This window comes from Myotis daubentonii, chromosome 10 (genome assembly GCF_963259705.1).
Source record: "Myotis daubentonii chromosome 10, mMyoDau2.1, whole genome shotgun sequence".
Classification (NCBI taxonomy): Eukaryota; Metazoa; Chordata; class Mammalia; order Chiroptera; family Vespertilionidae; genus Myotis; species Myotis daubentonii.
Genome location: NC_081849.1, coordinates 5,015,871 through 5,029,741, shown reverse-complemented (window position 1 = coordinate 5,029,741; position 13,871 = coordinate 5,015,871). Strand labels below are relative to the sequence as shown.

Here is a 13,871-nt window from a genome sequence, read left to right as displayed (position 1 = left end):
GCCCATACCTGTCTAACTGCCTACTGTACGTCCCTCAAGGATCTTGGCTCTGAATTCTTTTAGGAAAAGGGATGCCAGATTTCTTCTGTAATTACTTCCTGCTGAGGCGGATCAGAGGTTTCTCTCAGAGCCAAGAGATCCTTGCTCTCTGTCAGAGGATGATGAGGCCTGGGCACAGAAGGAGGTGGCAATGGTGCCTAAAGGTGGTATGCCCTAGGTGCAAGTAGGGCTTGTAGTCTGGTGGAGACAAACTGTGTTATAAAATTTAGTATTATTGGGCAAAAGTTAGAACAGTTTTTAACAACTTTCTGTTGAAACAATTTTTCTCCCTAAACTACCCTCATTTTTATTAAAGACTAATTTACTTACTGTATTAAGTCTAGTTATAATTTGGCCTGATTGTATGAACACAACAAGGATAACAGTTGATTACATCGGCTATTTTTTAAAAAATGTGCTTTGCTGGGATCTCATTGGGAAGTTTACTCCCAGGGCGAAGAAGCCAAGCCACACAGTTGCCATCAGGCTTCACCTACAATGCCTACAGAATTGGGGTGCATTCCTCAAGTTGAGGTCCCTACAGGTGTCTTGAGATTTCTTTCATGCCATCTCTCAGGAAAGCAACCTTCGTTCCTTACCTGGAAAAACCACCATGAACCATGTGACCAAGTAAGGTACCAGGCTCTTTATCCAAGGGGCTTATCGGCTTCAAAGTCAGTCTTCATTCCTTAGAGCTTTCTGGTGACATCTAGAGTCCTGGCATGTCTCTTTCAGACATGAGAATCCAGCCAAGTTTTGGTTAATAAAACTACAATTGGAGGCTGACTTACATCCTGTTATGAAGAAATCAGATCCTTATTGGATTCATGCAAACAAACACATTGCCATGAGAACAATAATTACTAAAACTATAATTATTTTTAGTTCATTTGCCCTATAATCAAATTCCTTTTCTCCTGAGTTTTCTTGCCAGTATTTCTATAAATCCAGATACTCTATTGAGTTCTAATAATTGTTATCCATTTCGAGAGGATGATCTGAAAGTTTATTCTCAGAGATATGTAGCTGAAAATAAATCAGAGTCCTTTCCATGGAACCCTTCAGAAGATGTAACATTTTTTAAAAAATATATTTTATTGATTTTTTACAGAGAGGAAAGGAGAGATAGAGAGCTAGAAACATCAATGAGAGAGAAACATCGACCAGCTGCCTCCTGCACATCTCCCACTGGGGATGTGCCTGCAACCAAGGTACATGCCCTTGACCGGAATCGAACCCGGGACCCTCCAGTCCGCAGGCCAACGCTCTATTCACTGAGCCAAATGTCTCCAAATGACAAGAAATTTAAAATGATTTGATTATAATGCAAATGACATGGAATCTTGCCCTTTCTGCAAAATACAATATTCCACAATATTATAACTTAGAACAGTTATAAATGAAAGCATATTAGATTCTATTTAATATGCATATATAAATATAATATAATTATCATTTCATTATTGGACAGAGCTTCCCATATATCTTAAGCATAAAATTTTCCTTCATAAGGAAAGAAAGCAAATCCCTGAGGCATTCCAGGGCCCGTTGGAATGACCTAAAGTCATTTCTAGGTCAAGGAAAAGTTTCTTAAAATTCAAACCCTGGGAAGGTAGTCAAATACATTAAACTAAAAGATTATATATCATTATTATTAAACAGTATTCAGTCATCTATTCATTTAAAGTAATCAACTTCCTGATTAACATAACATAATATTTTAATTATATATATAATCTCTGCTTCCTAGGTAAATACAGGAAAAACCGTTTTTTCCTTACTTTCAGAAACAGGCTTATTTTTCTAATGGGAAACATACATTCTTAAGAAGCATAACAGAGATAGTGAATTCCTTAGCTGACAAACAATTCCCTCAAACTTGGAAATCCCAAGCAGCTGCAATGACTTACTGCGCAGTTACTTTAGTTTTCTTACTTTTCGTTTTTGAGGGTTCTGCCATGTTTCATTGTGTTCCTTGGTCCTCACATGGGGCACCACTTGCCGGAACTGACCAGCAGACCCTGAACGATGGATGAATGATGACTCTGACACACGTTTCTGTGAGAGAGAGGGCTAAGGGACTGTTTGGCTACAGGGACCAAACAGCCCCCTTCACCTGCCTCCTTAGGCTTTTATTGTAACAACAGCTTGAACTAAAATTAACTATTAGATACTATCAGCAGGGTACGCATCCTTGTGAAGACACATGCATCTGCAGTGTCCTTTAAGCAAGGACGTGTCTAAGTAAACACCAGGGGCTCAGAATTGTTTGGAAAAGTTAAGGCAGGGGCAGGCGCCTTCAGCCAACTCCTGTCCTATGCCTCTCCACAGGCCAGAGTAACTTTACACACTTGGAAATTAAACAACATGTTTCTAAATAACCATTGGGCCAAGCAGACATTCCAGGGAAAATTAGGAGTAATTTAAACCACATAGTAATGCCATTGAGCACATTAAAATTTGTGACCTGGCTAACACCATCCACAGAGGAGAATTTTTGCTTTAATAGTTTTATTAGAAAAGATGGAAGATGAAACCAAAGAGCTAAACTTCCACCTCAACAAACTAGAAAAAGAAAAAATGAAAGCCAGGGCAAGTAGAAGAAAGGAATAAAAAGGAAAAGAATGTAATTCTGTAAAGTAGAATCAAGAGAGAATAGAACAGATATTACCATTGGAATTCATCCAGTCTGCACAGTGGTTTTCGTTATTGTGTGAAATGCCTTTACCATCACACTGGCTCAAAGTTACCACCTTCCCCCAGAAAGATAGTAATTTTTTTTCTTTTTCCCATTTTACGTGCTGCCTCTCACCAAAAACCTATCAAAGTTCCCTTTCATTCACAGTATACATACACACAGGCACACACACCAGCATGCCTGTAAATATGCCTCTATGTGCATACTGCTCAGTGTACCCCGTTTTATTAGTTTTCTAAGTGGGTGATTGATTATACAAAGTATCAGTGTCACTCAGGATACAGTGTCGATGGTCAAAGACCTCTGAGGAACAGCCAATTCCTGAAGGAATAGCAAAATGAAAACACTCTTTCAGGAAATGGATGGAGGTATTCGCGTGTGCACACATACAGATTTCACCCCAAAATTTCAGATGTAAGAAATTGGTCCGTTTAGTGCCAATTAACTTTCATCCCTTATGGTGGCAGGTTCCTTAATATGCTGTCTGTGCTCACTTTGTGTGTCCTCTCCAAAACAGTTCTAAAATATTCCAAAGATGTTGTGTGAGTGTACATTGTGTTTTGAATGTCAGTGTGTAGAGTAGGAGATAAAATTCAGAGACAGACTTCACAGGAGGTTATGTTAAAGGGACCAAAGGCCCCTCTGGTGAAATGCAGGATACGTTTGTTCAGATGCAGTCCGTTCATTGCACACAGGGTCCATCAAGGGCTGGGTGGGCTCCCTCGTGTCTCACGCTTCTTTTTTAATTTCCTCTCTTGCAGATAAAGAATTCATCTACAGAGAGCAGAAAGGAAATGTGATACTGCGGAACGTTGAAACTAATCTGTCTATAGTGTTAATCGAAGGCAAAAAAATTGTAAGTACTCTCCTCGTTGAGCAGGATAATTTCCGCGGTCTCCTGCAAGTCAATAAAGCAGAAAATGACTTTGAGTTTAAACTTTCAGTATGGCCGAGCAGAAGCAATGAACTCGTAATACTCCAGGCTGAGCAAGGGTAGATAACGTGAAATTGAAACCACGCTAATTAAATAAGATAAAAGCCCAGATTCTCCCGGGGGTTGGGACATTTCTCTGCGGGTGTTGAAAACAAGTGCTGCAGATCATATGTAATTGAAAGATCAAGTCCCCAAGGCTTCCCACATTTACAGGACAACTAGAGGCCTGGTGCACAACATCTGTACACTGCAGGGAGGGGGGCAGTCCCCTCAGCCTGGCCTGCACCCTCTTGCAGTCCAGAACCCCCTCGGGGGATGTCTGACTGTGGGCTTAGGCCTGCTCCCTGGGCATCCCCCGAGGGGTCCTTAGTGCAGCTGCAGAGGCAGGAGAGGCTCCTGCCACCACTGCTGCACTCACCAGCCATGGGCCCAGCATCTGGCAGAGTGGCACTCCCCCTGTGGGAGCGCACTGACCACCAGGGGGCAGCTCCTGCATTGAGTGTCTGCTTCCTGGTGGTCAGTGCGTGTCATAGTGACTTGCACAGGAGTGGGGGTCCCTCAGCCTGGCCTGCACCATCTCCATTCCGAGACCCCTGGGGGCTGCTGGCTCCTAACGGCTCACCTACCTGCTGGCCTGATCCCCCTAACTTCTCTCCCCTGCTGGCCTGATCCCCCTAACTGCTCTCCCCTGCTGGCCTGATCCCTCTAACTGCTTTCTCCTGATGGTCTGATCTCCCTAACTGCTCTCCCCTGCTGGCCTGATCCTCCTAACTGCTCTCTCCTGATGGTCTGATCCCCCTAACTGCTCTCCCCTGCTGGCCTGATCCCTCTAACTGCTTTCTCCTGATGGTCTGATCCCCCTAACTGCTCTCCCCTGCTGGCCTGATCCTCCTAACTGCTTTCTCCTGATGGTCTGATCTCCCTAACTGCTCTCCCCTGCTGGCCTGATCCTCCTAACTGCTTTCTCCTGATGGTCTGATCCCCCTAACTGCTCTCCCCTGCTGGCCTGATCCCTCTAACTGCTTTCTCCTGATGGTCTGATACCCTTAACTGCTCTCCCCTACTGTCCTGATCACCTCTAACCACCTCTGCCTCAGCCCTGCCATGATGGCTTTGTCCGGAAGGTCGTCTGGAAGATGTTCAGTCTAATTAGCATATTACCTTTTTATCAGTATAGTTGCCACCTTGCCTAAAAATGCAGGTTGTTAACAGGTTTTCCTATCATGGAAGGGGAGCCCGCAGTAGCATCCTGGGTTCTGACCAGGGCTTATGCAGCAGATGAGATTCCTAGAAGACTCTTGGATGTACCTTGAACATTTCTATCGATTTTGTCAAATCATCCTCCAAAAATGTTGAACCACTTTAAACTCCCACCAGCACCCATGCGTGTGCCCTCTGTCCTACTTTGATGCCAGTATCATTGATTTCCCCCTAGAAGCTTCCCTCCCCTCAGCCGGGACTGCTTGGCACTTGAGCCACCCTCACTGTTCAGCCCGGGACTTGATTTCCCGAGATAGAATTATGGAGGAGGAAAAATAGTTTTCCTCTACCCTTCTGAGTTCTTAGCAGAGGCCCTTGTAATAAAAGACAGATTACCAAGAGAAAAACAAAAGTTCATTAACATGTGTACCTAGTGTATATGTGGGAGATCCCAGGGAAAAATGAATAACTTCCCAAAGTGGCTTAGAATCCAGATTTAAATACCTTCTTCCTAGGGAGAGGGGATGGGAGATGTAGGCCTCTTAGAGGAGAGTACATGAATTTTAGGAAAGATGAATGGGGGGTGGGGGAGATAGTTTGTAACAAAGTTTGGGTGTGATGTCAACTTCTTGTCTCCTGTCCTGTGACAGGAGTCAGTCTTCACTGGCTGATGGCACTTTTCCCATCAAGGGAACCTTTTGGGAGGTCCGATTTTAGGCAGAGAAGGAGACTTCAGTGAAAACCTCTCCTTGCATTTGCTGTTTTTCAAGCATCTGCAGGTCAAGATCGTCAATATAACAACATGGCATATGTTGGGGTGGCCTGTTCTCTGACCTTCAGAATAAACCCAAAAGCTTGTTTCCTCTCTTAGATGACTTGCCACAGTAGTGTTATTCCCTGGAAACAGTATTCTGACCAGACCTTCCTTGGAGTGATCATAACATACCCTGTGCTTGTAGAAAGGTGTGGGCCATATCACTAAATAAATCAGGGTCAGTGTTCTCATCTTGTGGAAAGGGAGATAAAATTATGACAGTTTATCTCCCTTTCCACAGGTTTCCTGCCAGGTGTCTCTGCTGCTGCCCGAGCGGCCCCAGCGCCTCTGCAGCCTTGGGGTTAGGGGCTGCTGGGTGCCAGGCCCCGCTGCAGGCTTGTGTCTCTGCTCCTCCATCCTGGCGGCAGCGCCAACCAAGCAGGCCCAGAGGCACTCTACCAGTGGGTTGGGGCAGAACGCCTGCATTGTTGCCATGGCGACGACGCAAGCGTCCTGGCCCAGCCACCGCCATCTTTGTTGAGGAGTGACAGCTAATCTGCATATTACTCTTTTATTAGATAGGATTGTGATCATGCATAGGAAATAGTTCAGGAGGACTTGCTCAATCTCGTCTTAAAAAAAAAACTAATCTTGGGGGGTGGGTTAGAGGTAGAAGAGGGTATATTGAGGATAAATGGTGATGGAAAAATAACAATAAGATAAAAGGGAAAAAAATAGCCTCTACCAATGATACTGCTGTAATTAACCTAGTTATGCATAACAGGAAGTGAGCAAAGGGAAGGCCAGAAAGTATAGGCATGTTCCGTGCAATACTTACTTGCCTGTCAATCACACCTGGGAACAGAGGTCACCAGTCAAAATGGGTGTGGCCACTGCAAGTGGACTAAGATTTGGGGTATCTAATCCCCTGAACAAAGGAATTCACCCCATTGTGCTTTTGGGACCCTTGGGGCTCTAGATGCTCGGGGCGAGCTCTCCTGCATTACCCTCCTGGCCCACGCCCTGGGGACCCCCCACCCAATGACTGGTGGACTGTGACTAGCCTGATGCTGGACTGCGCCCGGCTCCCCCAGGGAAAGGAAAACTGGCTTTGCTCTTAGCTCTACTGAATCCCCAGCTGCACTTCTATGACCGGACTCAGGGGAAAGGGACTTTAGAAATACAGGACATAGTTCCACACAAATAAAAATCACTCATTCTCCCATGCGAGTCTCAAAATTCTTTTTCTCAGAATAGCCTAAGAACTCCAGCCCCAGCTGCACTCAGTGGAGAACGGACCCCCACTTTCTCTGATAACGCCTGCACAGGGAATATTCATGTAGGCACTGATGCACTTTCTCAAATGGCAGGAAGCCACATTAGTGCTTTTGAACAAGTACTCAGTCCCCGTGAGTGCCACTGCTCACAAGTACTCAGTCCCCGTGAGTGCCACAGCTCACAAGTACTCAGTCCCCGTGAGTGCCACAGCTCACAAGTACTCAGTCCCCGTGAGCGCCACAGATCACAAATACTCAGTCCCCGTGAGCGCCACAGCTCACAAGTACTCAGTTCCCGTGAGCGCCACAGCTCACAAGTACTCAGTCCCCGTGAGTGCCACTGCTCACAAGTACTCAGTCCCCGTGAATGCCACTGCTCACTAGTACCTAGTCCCCGTGAGTGCCACTGCTCACAAGTACTCAGTCCCCATGAGTGCCACTGCTCACAAGTACTCAGTCCCCATGAGTGCCACTGCTCACAAGTACTCAGTCCCCATGAGTGCCACTGCTCACAAGTACTCAGTCCCCCTGAGAGCCACTGCTCACAAGTACTCAGTTCCCGTGAGTGCCACTGCTCACAAGTACTAAGTCCCCGTGAGTGCCACTGCTCACAAGTACTCAGTCCCCGTGAGTGCCACAGCTCACAAGTACTCAGTCCCCGTGAGTGCCACAGCTCACAAGTACCTGGTCCATTGGAGTGCCACTGCTCACAAGTACTCAGTACACGTGAGTCCCACAGCTCCATGGTGACTGGGTGAGGGTCCGGCAGGTCTCCACAGCCTCTGTTCAGGGGCAAGAAAGGACGTCTCAGCACGGGTACCACCCCATCCCAGACCCATCCAAATGCTACTCACCCCTCCTTTCTCCTCAAGAACACTTGCTGTTTAAATGCCTTTCATTTCCCTTTGGTGTGATGATAGTTTTTTTCTTTAAAAACAAAAATAAAAGTGTATTCACCCTTGGCTGGGTGGCTCAGTTTGTTGGCACATAGTCCTGTGCACCAGGTGGCGGATTCCATTCTCAGTCAGCGCACGTACAGCAGGCAACCAGTCAATCTCTCTCTCTCTCTCTCTTCTCTCCAATTAAAAAAAAGCTTTTCCTCGGGTGAGGGTAAAAAATAACTAAATAAACATTGTATTGAGGTTTAGTGCGGAATGCACCCTGCCCTGTAAGTAGACAGTTTGCTGGTGTAAGGGAGGCCAGGCCAGGCTACACCACCGTGCAATAGCTTCACGGAATTAGATCATATTCTGCACAGTGAGACCCAGAGAAAATTAATGTGCCTGGGTGTCTTCCTTTTAAAAATCACCTTTGGTCCAATTACTCCCCTACGAAAATCTGACTCAACCCACTTAGAAGGACTGCAGTTGCAGGAATGGATTTCTGATAGGAATCAAGAGGAGGAAACGATCAGACCCTGGCTGAGGGTAAGTGCATTTTAATGTCACCACCTTGTCGATATTTCCTGCGAGGATGTCAGTTTAGGGAAAGCCGGCTCTGTGCGCACAACTGCACTTAGCGATGAAATATGAGCCTATGAACTGCCTTCTGTTCTCAGATCAATAGCTTGTGACACATTGTATGTTTTAGCTGAAGTTGTTTTAGCAAAGAAAGGAGGCAACAGCGTCAGAAGCCACATCAGGCAAAGGTGAAGGGACAGGGAAGCCTCCACTCCCCGTGGGCAGACTCGCGCCTCTTCCTCCCTCCCTCCCTCCCTCATCCCTCCCTCCCTCCCTCCCTCCTTCCTCCTTCCCTCCCTCCTCCCTCCCTCCCTCCCTCCCTCCTTCCTCCTTCCCTCCCTCCCTCCCTCCTTCCTCCCTCCCTCCTTCCTCCTTCCCTTCTTCCTTCCTCCTCCCTCCCTCCCTCCCTCCCTCCTTCCTCCTTCCCTCCCTCCCTCCCTCCTTCCTCCCTCCCTCCTTCCTCCCTCCCTTCTTCCTTCCTCCTTCCTCCCTCCCTCCCTCCTTCCTCCTTCCCTCCCTCCCTCCCTCCTTTCTCCTTCCCTCCCTCCCTCCCTCCTTCATCCCTCCCACCCTCCCTCCCTCCTTCCTCCTTCCTCCTTCCTCCCTCCCTCCCTCCTTCCTCCTTCCCACCCTCCCTCCCTCCTTCCTCCTTCCTCCCTCCCTCCCTCCCTCCTTCCTCCTTCCCCCCTCCCTCCCTCTTCCCTCCCTCCCTCCCTCCTTCCTCCTTCCTCCCTCCCTCCCTCCCTTCCTCCTTCCTCCTTCCTCCTTCCCTCCCTCCCTCTTCCCTCCCTCCCTCCCTCCTTCCTCCTTCCCACCCTCCCTCCCTCCTTCCTCCTTCCTCCCTCCCTCCCTCCTTCCCCCTTCCCTCCCTCCTTCCTTCCTTTCCTTCCTCCTTTCCTCCCTCCCTTCTTCCTCTTCCGTCCCTCCTTCCTCTTCCCTCCCTCCTTTCTCTTCCCTCCCTACCTCCTTCCTTCCCTCCTTCCTTCCCTCCCTCCCCCCTTCCTCCTTCCCACCCTCCCTCCCTCCTTCCTCCTTCCTCCCTCCTTCCCTCCCTCCCTCCTTCCTCCTTCCCTCCCTCCCTCCCTCCTTCCTCCTTCCTCCATCCCACTCTCCCTCCCTCCTTCCTCCTTCCTCCCTGCCTCCCTCCCTCTTCCCTCCCTCCCTCCCTCCCTCCTTCTTCCTCCCTCCCTCCTTCCTCCCTCCCTCCTTCCTCCTTCCCACCCTCCCTCCCTCCTTCCTCCTTCCTCCCTCCCACCCTCCCACCCTCCCTCCCTCCTTCCTCCTTCCTCCTTCCTCCCTCCCACCCTCCTTCCTCCCTCCCACCCTCCCTCCCTCCTTCCTCCTTCCTCCCTCCCACCCTCCCTCTCTCCTTCCTCCTTCCTCCTCCCTCCCTCCCTCCCTCCTTTCTCCTTCCCTCCCTCCCTCCTTCATCCCTCCCACCCCCTCCCTCCTTCCTCCTTCCTCCTTCCTCCCTCCCACCCTCCTTCCTCCTTCCTCCTTTCTCCCTCCCTCCCTCCTTCCTCCTTCCTCCTCCCTCCCTCCCTCCTTTCTCCTTCCCTCCCTCCCTCCCTCCTTCATCCCTCCCACCCTCCCTCCCTCCTTCCTCCTTCCTCCTTCCTCCCTCCCTCCTTCCTCCTTCCCACCCTCCCTCCCTCCTTCCTCCTTCCTCCCTCCCTCCCTCCCTCCTTCCTCCTTCCCCCCTCCCTCCCTCTTCCCTCCCTCCCTCCCTCCTTCCTCCTTCCTCCCTCCCTCCCTCCCTTCCTCCTTCCTCCTTCCTCCTTCCCTCCCTCCCTCTTCCCTCCCTCCCTCCCTCCTTCCTCCTTCCCACCCTCCCTCCCTCCTTCCTCCTTCCTCCCTCCCTCCCTCCTTCCTCCTTCCCTCCCTCCTTCCTTCCTTTCCTTCCTCCTTTCCTCCCTCCCTTCTTCCTCTTCCGTCCCTCCTTCCTCTTCCCTCCCTCCTTTCTCTTCCCTCCCTACCTCCTTCCTTCCCTCCTTCCTTCCCTCCCTCCCCCCTTCCTCCTTCCCACCCTCCCTCCCTCCTTCCTCCTTCCTCCCTCCTTCCCTCCCTTCCTCCTTCCTCCTTCCTCCTTCCCTCCCTCCCTCCTCCCTCCCTCCCTCCCTCCCTCCTTCCTACCTTCCCTCCCTCCTCTTCCCTCCTTCCCTCCCTCCTTCCTTCCTTTCCTTCCTCCTTTCCTCCCTCCCTCCTTCCTCTTCCGTCCCTCCTTTCTCTTCCCTCCCTACCTCCTTCCTTCCCTCCTTCCTTCCCTCCCTCCCTCCTTCCCTCCCTCCTTCCTCTTCCCACCCTCCCTCCCTCCTTCCTCCTTCCTCCCTCCCTCCCTCCCTCCTTCCCTCCCTCCCTCCCTCCTTCCTTCCCTCCCTCCCTCCCTCCTTCCTCTTCCCTCCTTCCTTCCCTCCCTCCCTCCTTCCTTCCCTCCCTCCCTCCTTCCTCTTCCCTCCTTCCTTCCTTTCCTCCCTCCTTCCTTCACTCCCTCCTTCCCTTCCTCCTTCATTTCTCTTCCCTCCTTCCTTCCCTCCCTCCCTCCTTCCTCCCTTCCATCCTTCCCTCCTTCCCTGCTTCCTTATTCCCTTCCTCCTTTACTTCTTAACTTCCTCTCTTCCTTCCTTCCTTCCTCCCTTCCTTCCTCTCTTCCTTCCTTCCTTCCTCCCTTCCTTCCTTCCGTCCTTCCCTCCTTTCTTCCTCTTATTCTGTCTGTCTCTCTGTCCTCCTTTCTTTCTCTCTCTCTGTCTTTCTTTCCAGAAGAAGCATGCTTAGAACAGGCCTCATACATCTTCTTGAGCCGCATCATGTCTCCTGGGGTGTAATTCCTATGAACATTTGGCACCATCTCTCCAATTCTTCTAAAACATAATAGAGTGAGACTTCTCCGAGGATGGAGTGTTGAGTTTGCTTGAGATTTAGGTATTTAAAGCTGGATAGTCTCTGAAGATGATGTCACTCAAACTCTCCTTTCCTCAGATGAGGAAAATGAACTTTGGCATGACCTCCCCTTAATGGATGTCGACCTAACAAACCTGCTCAGACTAGCCCATTGGTTGACCTGTGTGTGACATTCATACCTACACACCCTTTTATTGTACCCAGGGGTGACAAGAAGTGGTAAGCCTGGTACAGTCACTCCTTATAACACTTAAATTGTTCCAGATGTTCAGAAAGCAACTGGGAGATCATTCAAGATGAAGAGGAATATTTATGCATTTTGACTCATCCAAGGGAATTTTTTATAAGTAAATAATCAAAAAAATCTAGAAAATAAAATAAATAAAAATAGATGAAATATAATGTAATCATTAAAATAATAGTTATGAAGGCTGTATAGTAAAATAAAAAAATAGTTTAGTTAGGATGTTATATTAAGTAAACACAGAAGAATACAATTTATACTCACACTTTAATTAGCAACTGTAAATTTCATCCACGTGTATTGAAAAAGCTACAAAGTGAATACGGAGCTATGGAAAGAGTTCATCTTGGTGGGTGGTGAAATTTTGAATACTATTTCTCTGTGTGGTGACTTCCATAATGACTGTTTCAGTGCCATTTACTCAATCACTTTAATCACTTTTTAAAAAACTTCAGCCTCGTGTTTCCGGGAGATTAGACTCCCTCCAGGGAGGAACATGTAGGAGCTGTAGACAGCCCACAGGCGCACTTACCGGTGGGAGGGAACGCCCATTTTCCCTAAAGCCTCCTGTGGCTATTCTTATGGGGGTTCTCTCATTTTATGTCTGGATTGTTTTAGTTACTAAACTACTCATTTTAGTTACATGTTTAAATGACTAGATTAACATTTAAATAAAGTCTTTTTGTTTCTCCCTTGTATGCCCCCCTTTGATTTTATTGAATCATTAGGCTGAGGAACTTGAATTTGTATCTCACTCTCTACACATTCATGACGCTACAGGAGAGCGGCCCTGACCAGCTCCTGGGGCCTCGCGTCATTCGCAGCTGAGCCCCCATCAGGGAGTGCGACCTACAGTGATTTCTACGTGTAGAGAGTTGCCCTCTTTGCTGGTTGCTGTTATCTTTAAATTGATGCCATTATTGACACGCTCATAACAACTGAGGATATATTCATCCATTCATTCAGCAAACATCTATGGGGCTTCTATTATGTGCCAGTCACTGTTGGGCACGAGGTATACAGACGTGACAAAAATAAAATAAAATTCTCTTTTCACATTGAGAATTTTCGGTCATGAGAGTATAAGGTGATCATAATTATCCTCCTAACATACGAAACTATAAAACGGGACAAAATCTAGGGGAGAACATTGTAAAGCCAGCAGTTCATACCTGTGGTCCCTGAAAAAAGGAAGAGAAATTAAAGGAGGGCAGTGCTCACTGAGCTTTCTGCTTGAAGGTTATGGCCGAACTCCAGCACAAGGAGGAAAACTCAATCTTGTCAGTCTTGCTGAGTTAAGGGGACACATGCTATTCCAAGGGAGAAAATATGACTACAATTTTCGTGACAGAGCACACATGAGGAGGAAGCTAACTAGAGAACACTGGAGAATACTGTGAGACTTTGGGTGTATGTACATCCTATATAATAAAAGCCTAATATGCAAATCACCCGAACAGCGGAACTACCAGTCGGTAGGGGGCAGGGCCGGCGAGCGGGCAGCTCCAGGCCAGCCAAGGTGGATGCCAGTGGGCAGAGGGAGGGGACTGGGGCAGCAGTGGGGCAATAGGGTGGCAGGGCGATTGAGGGGAAAGGCTGGCCACTTGCCGGTCGGCGCCGGCCCCTGTTTGTGCTGCTGGTCACCTCCCGCAAAGGTTTATTCAGCTCGGCCACACTGGCCTTTCTACTTTTATACTCAGTTCAAGCACAGCATTTGTAAAATCGGAGCGGTAGGGAGCAAGTGCCCTTACTGCTAGACACAGGGACTTGAGTGCCGGCCTCATGTGCGTCCTCAGGTCACCAGCAGATGCCGACGTGACCAAGGGCCGTGGCCCAGAGATGGGCCAGCCGAGGAGCGGGCTCTTCCTCCCCGTGCTGCAGCCAGGGCCACGCGCCCTCCCCACCTCCTTCTGCCTCAGGCCTGCATCCCTGACCACAAATCCAGCAGCGGCCAGAGAGCAGGCTACCAACCCAAGCGGCAAGCCACAAAGCCTGGAAGTGCACCCCCACGGCCTCCAGCTCGCGACTCCTCCCAAGCCCCTGTCCACTCCGCCCCTCACTCACTGGCAGCCAATTGGGCCCCCCAACCTCCCGTGGCCCTTCTCCCTGGCTGGCCCTGCCCTCATTTGGGCCCCGCCAGGGACCCTGACAGGAGGGAGGAGGGATCCTGATTCCTCCAGGCCAGCATCAGTGACAGAATATGTCTGAAGACCAACTATTGGCACAATGCAGCTCCGAAGCTGAAAGAAGCTGGTGTCGTCGACAATATGTCTGAAGAACAGCCACTGACAAGTACTACCAATGCTGGTAGGAACTGCCTTCACAGCAAAATTGAAGTGAATGAGGACGCAATTATCTAACATAGTT

The 13,871-nt window shown here is 49.1% G+C and overlaps 1 protein-coding gene across 3 annotated transcripts in view; it reads left to right on the top strand.

Moving 5' to 3' along the window:
* The window catches only part of DPP6 (dipeptidyl peptidase like 6), a 609,552-nt gene that overhangs the window by 398,186 nt on the left and 197,495 nt on the right, over positions 1-13,871 (top strand). For all 3 annotated transcript variants that reach the window (XM_059711373.1, XM_059711371.1, XM_059711372.1), the window contains exon 4: positions 3,499-3,593. In XM_059711373.1, the coding sequence (XP_059567356.1) occupies positions 3,499-3,593 (95 nt within the window). The remainder of the gene's footprint in view (positions 1-3,498; positions 3,594-13,871) is intronic.